General features: G+C 38.2%; 1 protein-coding gene across 4 annotated transcripts in view; it reads left to right on the top strand.

Annotated features, from left to right (window-relative positions):
- The window catches only part of Stk39 (serine/threonine kinase 39), a 268,613-nt gene that overhangs the window by 96,153 nt on the left and 159,987 nt on the right, over nucleotides 1-12,473 (top strand). For all 4 annotated transcript variants that reach the window (XM_078017532.1, XM_078017531.1, XM_005315694.4 and 1 more), the window contains exons 6-8: nucleotides 4,888-4,997; nucleotides 5,259-5,360; nucleotides 8,101-8,234. In XM_078017532.1, coding sequence (XP_077873658.1) covers nucleotides 4,888-4,997; nucleotides 5,259-5,360; nucleotides 8,101-8,234 — 346 coding nt within the window. The remainder of the gene's footprint in view (nucleotides 1-4,887; nucleotides 4,998-5,258; nucleotides 5,361-8,100; nucleotides 8,235-12,473) is intronic.

Genomic DNA, 12,473 nt, shown 5'->3' with positions numbered 1-12,473 from the left:
GCCCAAGGCAATCCTAGCTCTTTTTTTTTTGTAGGCGAATTGAGAAATTTACTTGAGGCAGACAATTCAGGATTCCAGATGCAGTTTTCCTTTGCCCTTATCTTTGGCATCAGGAATCCAAACACATACAGAACTGGTTAGGGGTTTAGTTTATACACGGGCCTGACTAGATCCTTTAATTCTATACATGCAGGGGTGGGGAGAATGTCTAAAAACTTTTCAGCTGCTCTCAGTGTGTGGAAAACTTAGTTTTTGCTAATGGAAAGCCCACTTGTGACCTGCATCATGGTGTTGTTCTCCTTAGTAACAATCCCTTTTTGACATTTCACCTGGACCATACTTGTCTGTATTCAGATATGGATAATAGAAATATTTCTAGCAGCTGTCCTGAATCAAGTGCTGTCAGAACCCCTCAGTGCTGGGCATTCTTGGTTAGAAGGCCAGCTGACCACTTGGGTTGTAGGGTTGCCAGCATAATGTCACTCAGTATATGTTGAAGTATTTTTAGGTAAATTTTAGACATCAGAACAACACAGCTGGCAGACTAGTTTTGCAGACTAAATTAGGCCAGAGGAATTGCTTTCCCAGTTGTTTCTTCTTTATAAGTTTTATGGATTTGTTGCCAACAACAACAAAAACGGGTGCTTTTACATAAAGATTGCTATGTCCGGCTTCTCTGGGAAAACTGGGAGATCTGGGGACATCAGGTCCCCATTTCCCTGATGCTGACTTTCTTCTTCAGCTTCATGGCAGAAGCCTGCCTTTGGCCTGAGTGGGGGATGGGGGTCTGAGAATGGGCTCCAGGGTCCCCAAGGGGCCCAGCACTCAGCTGCACTGATACTGTGTGTCAAGTGCCCTGATCACTGGGCTCCTGCTGCTGGTTTCAGGACCCTCCTCCCTCCTTTATTTTCCTGCCTGGCCCCTGTAGGTATTTGAGTTCTTGACCCTGGCAGCTGTCAGCCAGTTTTTCTTCTTGGCTCCACACTTGTGCTTTGCTCATGCTGTGTCTTTGTCTGGAACTCATTTCCTGTTAGGCTTGACTATCAGATCTTCACCTCATTTGCAGGGTTGGGTCCAAGGCCCACTTCAGTTACAGTCTTCCATGACCATTATAGTCCTAGCCCCTGCACCTCTACACAGACAACATAGTGTTAGATTTTATATTTTCTGTTGTTGATTATTTCATGTCTTATCCTACTGAGATGGTGGCATTCTTTTTTTTTTTTAAAGAGAGAGAAAGAAAATTTTTTTTAATATTTATTTTTTAGTTTTCGGTGGACAAAACATCTTTATTTTATTTTTATGTGGTGCTGAGGATCGAACCCAGTGCCCCACACATGCCAGGCGAGCGCGCCACCGCTTGAGCCACATCCCCAGTCCAAGATGGTGACATTCTTATAGTTGAAAAACACATCTTTATTTCTCTTTCTCTCTCTTTTATCTACCTCAGAAAATTGCTAATGCTGACCCCTCAGCCCACATACATGGTTGATTAGAAGGCAGAGAACAGTAGCTTATTGACCGACCTAACAGTTATTGTAAAGAATATTCATGTATGGTAAAAATTAGCAGGAGAATCTTCCAAATATGAAAGTAAAATAAAAATAGGTGCAAGGTAAGAAGCCTGATGAGGAAGCAGAAGCCCATTCAGATATGGACAAGGTTAAGTCCCTTGTTCAGTCTTAAGCATTGTGACTCTCCACCCTCACTTGTCACTGCATGCTGTTTCCTGGTAGATCTAATGCTCTTAAAATCAGATAACTGTATCTCAAAATTCTGTAGATCCTCCTCAAGGCTTAGCATTGAAACATCAAAAATAAAACAATGAACAGTGTGGCTTAAATGATTCTTGACAAACTAAATAAAGGTGATGGATATACATTGACGGAATTGCAAGGTCAGGATGCCCAAACTGCTTCTGTCACTCAGGACATGCAGAATGCCCTCTGCTGGTGTCCTCTCCATAGTGGACAAGATGATGTGCATGGATGATGAGCACCATGTGCAGTGGCATCACTGGTGAGGCTAAGCAGGCATTGGGGTCAGGAGTGAAAAGTTAGCAGCTGAGTGGGGCTATGTATGGGCCACTGGCTGGAGCTGGGAATAGTGACAGGTGAGGTGTGAGATGACAGGGGGTCAGGTTTATGTGTTAGGCTAACACATTTCGACTTCACCCTGGGGATTGTTGAACACTTTAAAGATTTTTATAGAGGGCTCAGGTCTGGGCCAGAAAAGCCTGGTTGCTAGAGCCTAGATCTGGGGAGATCAGGCAGTGGAAACTTAGGAGGCTGCCATAGGCATCTTGGCAAGGAGTGCTGACTGACACTGAGGCGATGGCTGGAGGGAAGGGAAGAAGTGGATGGGTTCAAAAGATGTTGGAGCCCTTTACTTACTAGGATGCCAGCTTCTTTAAAGTCCCTTTTATTATCCATATTCTCCAGTTGTTCTGCAGGTAGGAAGATGGGCTGGCTCACTCTTCTTGGAGCTTTGATTTCATGTTGCTAGAGAAGTGCTCATGGTCTCTGTCCCAGTATTCCCTTTGGCCACCTAGACATGCCCCTTAGGAAGCAAGGGTGGCTTTCACTCTGCTGTTCTGCCAGTTTTCAGAGTATACCAATTTTCCTGTTTGTACAAGCACACTATGTACTTTGGTTAAAATGTTCCGTGTCTCTGTACATATAAATCTTTCCCTATACACATTAGCCATACACAGGAGCAAATTGTGTATTTATTCTGCTCCTAAGAGCTAGTGGATGTTAGGATTGGTGTTTTCTGCTTCTGGAATTTTTGTTCTGAGCTTTAAGACATTTAACCATCTGTTTATAACTTTAAAGTGAATGTTCTAAGTGGAGGCTATGAATAAATATGTGAATCACGAACGATATATTGAAGGGATATTGTCAAAAATGAAATGCTACTATATATCTTGCTCAGCTGTTTTGCCAGCCTTTAAAATATCTAATGTAAGCACATAGTATTTTTAAGGAATTGAAAAGATATATAATGTTAATTTTCGATTTTTACTTGGATTATATCTTTCAGGAAGAGACTTTAGGGTCCCAGATTGCTTTAGCTAGATTAAGATGAATATATTTTTCATTTAAAGCAGCCTTTATTCATATCCTTAATTATTTACAGATTACATATATTTATTTGTGCTATCATGTTATAAAATAATTTCAATAAAAAAGTTGAATGTTGAATTCACTGAACTTAATATTTTTGAAAGCATTTTTGTATTCTTTTTCTCTAACCAAAAATAGTAGATGCCTACAAATGGTTCAGTTCACCTAATTCTCTGTAAGAGGATGGATTATATATTCTCCTGCCCACAAGAGACTTGATTGACTAGTTCTAGAGATTTTTTTTTCACAAGACTTCAGTTTTCTGATAAAATTTCTTTAAATTTTCTGATGAAAATTTAAAGAGTTTTAGAGTTGGACTTATATATGCAAGTTAAATTATATGGCAATTATTTTTTCAAAATGTACTTTTGCTTAATGTTTAATATTAACATCAGAGTAGTAGTTGGAACAAAAATTCCATTTGTCAATTTTCATTTTTTTTACTTGTAATTGAAATCCTTTTGGGAGGGGAGTATATTTAAATGTAAATAAAATGAAACTATCAGCGTGTTTCTACTTAGGGAACTGGTTATCATGTATTAAATCACCCAGTTGCATAACTTAATATTATAGGCCTAAAGCAAATGTTAATACATTTTGACCTTGGTTTGTACTTAGGTTGTTTAGTAATTGCTGTCATTCTAATAGTCAGCAAAGGGAACTGGCAAAGGAGAATTACATTAAAGCTGTTTGCAAGAGCCATACTCCACAGTATTCTATGTGGTTGGTGTTGAGGTGTTAACTACCCTTTCTTTTTCCTATTTACCAGTTCACTATCCAGGGGTCTTTGACTTGGCTATTACTAAGTATACTAGTCTTTAACCTATTAATTGCTTTTGATCTTTATACAAACATGTACTTATGATTTCATGCATTAATAAACACCAAGTGTTCTCCTCTCTCTTGTTATATATAGAGATAATTCTTACATATATGCTTGTCTGCATCTATAGTGTGCTTAATTAATCTCACACAATGAACTTTATGATGGGTGTTAATAAGTGTTATTTTGATTCTACAAAGCATTCCATCTCTACTTAGGAAGATCATTCAGAAAGCAAACATGAGAAAAAAATAGTCTTTTCTTACTGAGTTTTTCATTTGTGTTGATTGCTGCATGTGGACAAACCTAAGCTTGTTGGCTTTGTATTTGAGGATTTGTGCATTTGCCGTTACAATTTTGCTAAGATGTTGATGAACACTGTCAAGGCGAGGGTATTGGAATGTGAAAGATGGATGTTATTCCTCTTTTATTTTTAAAACATTACCTCTCTATACTCTCTCTACATTGAGAACTTTGAATTAAAGCAGCTAGAAGATCATAATAAAAAACACAAAAAGGAACCATACCACATACCTTAGCACATAGTTTCACTTTCTCCAGTGGTATTCTTAAATATGATTTTCTAAAATTAATCTTGTCTAAAGATAAAACAACTTTATTTTCAGTGCTTTGGAAATGTTTATATTTTAATTTGTGTTGTAATTCTTTATGATACATTATGACTTTTGATAACTTTTCAGAAGAAAACATAATTTGTTATGCTGAGCTCTGGTGCCTGGGGACTTGCTGACCCATTAGGGTGTGCAGGATGGCATATGGTAGGACCACCCCCTTGTATGACTGAGAGATCTCCAGGAACATGTTTGCAATGATTCCTTGCCACTGTAATGCTCACCAGAAGAGTTATGTTGAAAGAATCAGAATTTATAATCAATAATGTCTTACCCAAAATAATGTTGATTTTTTTTTTCCTTTCAGATTTTGGGGTAAGTGCATTCTTAGCAACAGGGGGTGATGTTACAAGGAATAAAGTAAGAAAAACATTTGTTGGCACCCCATGTTGGATGGCACCTGAAGTCATGGAACAGGTAAAAAAAAAAATAGAGGTTATCTTGGTTGATACAGAGCAGTTAGTAATATCATTAACACACTAGCATTTCACTCACATCAGTCATTTTAGTAGAATGCATCATGTACATTGATTCAATTTCTAACTGCTAGACCTTAGCAAACTGATGTGGAAGTTATGCATAAACAACTCTGGATTTCAGACAAAAATGTGGAATTTGTGATGTGTAACATGCCTGCTCCATCATATTGTTTTTTGTTTTCTGTCTTTTTTCTTTTAGGTGAGAGGCTATGACTTCAAGGCTGACATGTGGAGTTTTGGAATAACAGCCATTGAATTAGCAACAGGAGCAGCGCCTTATCACAAATACCCTCCCATGAAAGTAATTACTATTGGAAATAATATATTGGATTTGAAATGTGATTGAATGGCATCTATTCTCTAATGCTCTTGAATGAATTTATTTTTCTCTCAGACCTTAGGAGAATGAATGGGAGGGGTGTAGTCAAGTTGAATGTTGTTTGATTTTCTCAGTGGACAGAGTGGACAAAAGTAGTACAATTCCCAGCTTTGAAATTTGATTTGCATTGCTAGCACAGACTTGAGGAAAGAATGTGATCAGATTGGTTCATAGAGGTCTATAGCTATGACAAATGCTGGTCATTAATCTTTTGAGTGCAGCATAATCCCAGGTCCTCAAAGAAAGTCTAAGAGTAGATTATGGTGATGTCATCTTTGCAGATGGATTTCCCAGATTTTAAGATTTTTTTTTCCACGATCTGCACCATTGTTACCCCTGCCTTTATCGTGTAAAGGCAGGGGTAACAATGGCTCCTTTAATGTAATCGAATCAGAATGCTTTCACAAAGCAACATGTACTTTGGATGCTATTTTCAGGATTCTGTTGTTCTTTTATCAGACCATAGTCATTATTTTTCTTAGTTCTTAATTGGTAGCATAAGGGTTAATTTCCTCAACTGGGTTTAGTTTTGAGGCTGAAATAGTTTAATGGAAATTATGAAGATATAGTAAAAAGAATATGGTCTGTGGATATTTCATGTTTATTGGGAAAAAATTAGGAGAATTAAAAACATTAAAACCAAGGATAAACAAGTTAAATAGCTTTACTGATTAAAAAGAAGTAGGGGCAGGGGTGTAGCTGAGTGACAGAGCACGTGCTTAGCAAGTGCAAGGCCCTAGGACTGAGCTACAGGACCCTTCTTCCCTCCAAAAAGTAATAATTTATTATTTTAGAAAATTTGAAAGTACAAATAAGAACAAAGAAGAAAAATAACCATCCATAATTTCATCAATCACAGAAAATCTATATTAAGGTTTTAGTGTAGTTACTTTCTTTGTTTTTTATTGTTTGGTGCAGAAGATTGAACCTATAGCTTTGTGAATGCTAAGCATGTGCTCTCTACCACTCCTCCTGTATATATTTCTTTTTATATTTTTAACATGGTTAAGATTTTAGTGTGTGTGTATGTGTGTGTGTGTGTGTGTGTGTGTGTGTGTGTGTGTGTGTCTGTCTGTCTGTCTGTCTGTTCTGTCTGTCCATACCTGATTCTTAGCAGAACATTTAAAGTCCAAGTATGAATAATAAAAGTGACCCTTTTGGAGATAAAGTACTGAAGTCACTCTGAGGACTTTTTCTTTCATCCAGTTTTTCTTCTTCTTTTCTTCTTTTTTTTTTCTCTTTACTTGGCACTTCCCATCTGAATCCAAAGGGCATTTGCCATCCCAGCCTGAAGTCCATTAGGACGATTCTTCAGAATCTGCAGTCCCCTCCATTCTGCTTTTGGCTATTATCCTCCACAAACAATAAACTGTCACTTTCATCCTTCATCTATTCACACATCTGAAAGTGTTTGAAAAAGAGTCTTGACATGTATAGCATTTGCATAAATTAGGACTGATTTATGCATTAATGAGGTTTACTCATTTTGTAGGTCAGTAGTTTTTTACACATTCTACTTTTTGAAAGTAAATAATTTTAAAGTTAGTGCAAAAGAGTGGAATTTTTACCTTTGTGATTAGAAGTTGTATTTCATTTTGTTCTGTCCATCTCTCTGCCCCCCCACCCCTGCGCCCCCAATGCAGCATGGCCTTTTAGACTTATTATGGTTTTTCATAACTCAATTATATTCTCGCTATCTTTCAGTATCGTGTTTTCTCAATTTTGCCAAGCCTTTTTAGCAATTTTTTTTTTTTCTCTCTCTCTCTCCTTTTTTTTCCAAAAGGAAATCATGTTACCTCCTGGGATGTTGTGATTTTATTTTTAGGTTTGGTAATATGTTACAGGAGCCCTGCCGATGGGTGGGTTCCATGTGTGAATGGCTTGCACACATGAATGTGCCTTTCTCTCCCCTCCACCACTCTCTTTCTCAACCAGACAGGGCTGGAGCTACGTGCTTCTTGAGGCCCTGGGAGAGCCAGTTCCCAGAAAGCCCTGTCCTGGTTGCTTTTGGAAGATCATTTTTAACACATACAGCACATTTTGTAAGTTCTGTCAGTGGAGCAACAAAAAGGTTAAAGGGTACATGAACAGATTGGCAGAGGGAAATGAAAGCTTTTAACAATTTTTGGAAAGTTAAAACTCTTGGAAAAGCATGTTTGTACCTAATGAAGGAGGATTTTTGATGCTTTTTAAAAAATTTGTTTTAATTAGTTACACATGACAGTACCATGATCTTGACATATTATACATTTGAATCAGATGGGGTATAATTTCTCATTTTTCTGAGAAAATTATACAGTCACGTATATACATACAGCAGTAATAATGTCTATTTTATTCTGCTGTCCTTCCCCCATCCCCTCACTTCTTCTCCCATCACTTCTCTCTACCCAATCTAATGTGACACACTTCTTTTTTTTTTTTTCCCTCACATAGTCATACATGTATTCTGTATATCAATGAGGGTCTCCTTCCATCTTCCTTGCAATTCCCCTTCTCCTCCCTCCTCTCTTCCCTATTTAGTGGTAATCTTCTTCTCATGCTCTTCCTCCCTACTCCATTTTGAGTCACCAGGGTCTTTGATGCTTTTGTAAAAAATAACAAATTCCACTGTAGCAATTGCTATACTGAGGTTCTGTCTTCATGCTTGTTTCTGCTGCAGGTGTTAATGTTGACTTTGCAAAATGATCCACCCACTTTAGAAACCGGAGTAGAAGATAAAGAAATGATGAAAAAGTATGGCAAGTCCTTTAGAAAATTACTTTCACTGTGTCTTCAAAAAGATCCTTCCAAAAGGTATGTCAAACTTCGTGGAGGAGTTAATGACCTGGTTTGAATCCTGACAAAGCTTTGTTTGTGGATGGGGTGAGGCTGTGTGAGGACACTGGGAAGGTACTTCTAGTCTCAAGGGAACCCTGCTCTGGCCCCCGGATTTCTATCCTGTTAGTGGGAGACAGTGTCTGTCCAAGGGGGAAAAAAGGAAAGTGTTGACAACTGGGAGGCAGAGGAAAATTTTTGTTAATAAGATTCATTGTACTTGTTAGGTGTGGGCTCTGTCATCAAAGGAAATGAAGTAAAACCGAAATCAAAAGAAATTGGCAGTGCCTCATTCAGAAGCTGAGCCAATATTCTGCACTGTAGGTTGAGCTGACCTCTCAGGATTTGAATATCCGGCTAGCACCAGTCTAAACCAGGCAGAACTATTGAATTTTGCATGAGCTTCCTTTTTAGTTGTAGAACAAGTTGTTTGTGCTGTTTAAAAGATTATCAGTAAAGAAGATTAAGGAGATATTTACCTAGAAATATTAATCCTATAAACAGAAGCAAATGGCTTTGAATTAACTTTAGTGTTTCCTCTTTATTCCTGTGTTATTGCCCTGCAATCTAGGTTGTCTGTCTGTTGAATTCATTTCTTCCTTCTTACATTCTGTTACTTTGAAATAACCTGGGTAGTGATCCTGGAGCTCAGTGTTCTTTTCCCTAGAGCAGAATGTTAATGATGTGTACCACACGAATGCCTTGCCTGGGAAGATCCCTTTGTACAGACCTGGTTGTGTGTGGCATCATCATCTCAGACCTGGAAAGGATGCTATCCACCTGCGGTCTACCCTATCCCACTCGAGGATCCAATTTTATACTTATATTTTAAAACATAGTAATTTGATTTCTCTTCTGAAACTTTCTTTCATAGAGATGGACCCTCCTACTACAAGGGATTCCTTTATTCTCTGCCTTAATCTTTATGGAACTTGTTAAGCCTTTAACATCACACAGTAAATTCCTGTTTGAGCCAAGCTGCCCTTCTCTGGATTAAACACATTTTGCAGGATGTTTCAGAAGAGCAAATAGTCAAGAAGACTAAACAGCCCAACATCTTGAATTTATTTATTGTAAATAATGCTATAAGATGTTTCAAAACTGTTCAAACATTTCAGTTGTCCTTTTATGTTTGTTGCATAGGACTCATTTCCTCAGTGTTTCTTGATTTATTTCTTTGCTCCTTTGGGGTAGAAATGCCCCTAGATTGTAGTTTGGTCCCTCAGCATTTGCTTGTCTTCCCTTGTGTTTGCCAAAACTTTGACATCACCAAGAAGACAGAGTTTGATTTTTCCTAGCTCAGTGAGAGGACTGCTTGTTTTTCCATTTGTTCTGCATCGCTCCTGATGGTCTTTGAGAGTTTTGAACTAGTTGAGATCCCACCTAGTGGCTGTGATGCAGAATGTCTGGTAAGCACATGGCTCTGTGGGGTGGAATTGCCAGTGTACTTAATGATAGAGCAGTATATTTCTTTAGGAAATTTTTAATTTGGTCAAAACAAATTAGATTGACATGCAATGTATTTGACGGACCACTTTTATTTCTTAGTAATCTTGAAAGTTTTTCCAGGTTTCCATATGTTATATGAGCTGAAATATTAAGTTCTATGTTATAAATAAATAATGAATAAATAAATAAATGAAATCCTTTAAAAAAGAGCCATATGCTATGTATTCACATTCTTATGAAATCTTTCCCTTAGACTACCTGAGAACATTATTGATGGACAAAGTGTTAATTGCTTATTCATTTTCTCTGTAACCTCATCTGCCCTCAAGATTGTTTAGTTGTTCACCAGAACCAACCATTAAAGTCTCTACTAGTGGTACATCCACTTCCTGAGATGCTCTTTACTTTATTGGAAAGACACGGATTGGAGAATGTATGTGAGTTAGAAAACACACACACACACACACACACACACACAAAAGATTCGTAAAAGTGACAATGGAAAAAAGTGATATTGTATTATTTTTACATAGGGTATTTTAAAATAAAATATGTGCTTCTTACCAGATTGATAAGGATTTAACTGAGTGATGCAATTCTGAAATTGTGAATATTCCAGAATATTTTTAGTCCCCTGAGCCTTTGCACATTGCCATTCGAGAACTCTTGCCCTCCCTCTGTCCCTTCTCCATCCTCTTTTTATACTCAGTTTGAATGCCACATCTTCAAGTGGGGTACATCTGGGTTGCATTGCCAACTCTGCAATAGCCTTCTCTTCCTTAGTTTCTTGTCAATACAGTGGGCCTATACTATTGACTTCACAGGCTTGCTGGAGGATGGAATAAAATCAGGTATGTAAAGCAGACAGAGGTGGTACAGTGCCTGAGGAGTCCTTAAATGCTCAGGAAATTGAGATTGCTGTTCATTATTTGCCTTTTTTTTATTCCTGACCAAGTGGAACTGCTGTAACCTTATGCAATAATTACAGCATGCTCATGATATGGCTCTTTGTAGCATGTACACACAATTACACTGTGTACATGTTGATTTACACACCCAATCTTTCCATGAATTGTGAAGAAGGACCTGTGCTATTCATCTTTATGTGCACAGTGCCAGGTCTGTCATAAGTACTTGGTGCTCTTTCTTGAACTCCTGGAGATATTTGGGTGTTTGAAATTTTGGGGGGTGATTTGGGCCCTTTGAAAAGAATTTCAGAAACAGAACCAGATTCAAGTGGTTTGAAGAGTTGATGGAAACTTTGGGGTAAATTTTATTTCTATTTCCTTCATGTAGATCATCTACTTGTAGTCTGAAAGTAGTTGACTGGTACTAAAGCTCTGATATTGCTAAGAACTTTTGAGCAATGAGGAAAAAAGGATCACAGGGAAACAGTAATCAGGACTCATTGACTCCTGTGTAGGAGCTCTCAGGCTTGCTGTAGAGGGCTGAGCTTTTTGTCAACCTTGAGAGCTCATGGGGGTTGCCTTCTGAGAGAGAGCTGGGGTGTTGGAGCTCTATGCCTCCTGGAGGTCCATGCATTAGCATAGACACAGAGTTACTTATATTTTTGTAGCAGAACATCTTGCTAGTTCTTTAAAAAATGAGCCATGATCTTATAGATTACATGCTTTGTATGGGTGACAAACTATAAAAAGAACCAACGTTTTCTTTGAGCAACAAGGGGGTGGATGTCACACAGATTAATCTTTTAGAAATGAATAAAAACTTGACTATTTCTTGGCAGGGGGATGGGGTAAGAAGAGCAGCTCTGCATGAGATCAGTGGGCTGTTAAAACTTATTAATGCAAGTTGTTAGAACGATTTATACTATAGCATATTCATTCTGAATCCTTTGAGAATTATTTTAAGTCTCAGTGGACTTTAGTTCATCCATATGTATTAACTGGATCCTCTAAGAGCTTTTCTTCTGAGAATATTAGTACTTGAAGACTACTGCATTGTTTTTTTTTTTTTAAAGATTTAAAATGGAAACATCATTGAAAGCCTGGACCATTATATTGGTTGCTGGTAGCATTTTAGCATTTCTTATAAAACAGTGTCTGGATTTATATTATGTTAGTGACCATAGAAGACATGACTGTGCAGAATTCTTTCTCCCGAAGAACTCAGCTGAAAGGCAGGAGACTTATGACTCCACATCAACAGTTTCTATGGCCTAAAACTAAACGAATGTGAGAGGCTAAAAGCCACAACAAAGAACCCAAAACAAACCCTGAGATCTAAGCAGCAGCAGGCACCTCTGTTTTCCTAGCACCTTCTGCCACTCTCTTCCCTCTGTCACTTTCCATTTCTTCCTGCTTCTTTCCCCCCTACTTCCTCAGGTAGCTGGTTTGAGACACGTAGGATTGTACCCCACAGCTACAAACACTTCAGCTCACTTGAGCAGGACAAGGAAACAGTGACGTTTTATTTAGTTACTCTCTGTATAGATTTGGAATGATCTATAGCTTACCATTTGTGCCTGGGGGTGGGGGGAGATTGTGGGTTTTTTGAACTATTTTCAATTTCTTACATCATCATATTTTTATGTTTACTGATGAAGGCCAGAGGTGGAGAGAAGTGCAGAGGAAGGGGTTTTCTTTTGTGCTTTTCCCCTTTACAGTTTTGGTTACCATAGAAATGACCTTGCAGGGGAAGGGAAAGCCTTTTCCCAGTCCTGGAGCTGAAGGTATGCCTGGCATTTCCCAGCCTCCTCTCTACTTTGGTGCTAGACTTGACCTTTCCTGTGCACAAGGAGAATGGGAG

The sequence above is a fragment of the Ictidomys tridecemlineatus genome, chromosome 7 (genome assembly GCF_052094955.1).
Source record: "Ictidomys tridecemlineatus isolate mIctTri1 chromosome 7, mIctTri1.hap1, whole genome shotgun sequence".
NCBI classification, from domain to species: Eukaryota; Metazoa; Chordata; class Mammalia; order Rodentia; family Sciuridae; genus Ictidomys; species Ictidomys tridecemlineatus.
This window is presented reverse-complemented; position numbering and strand designations above follow the sequence as displayed.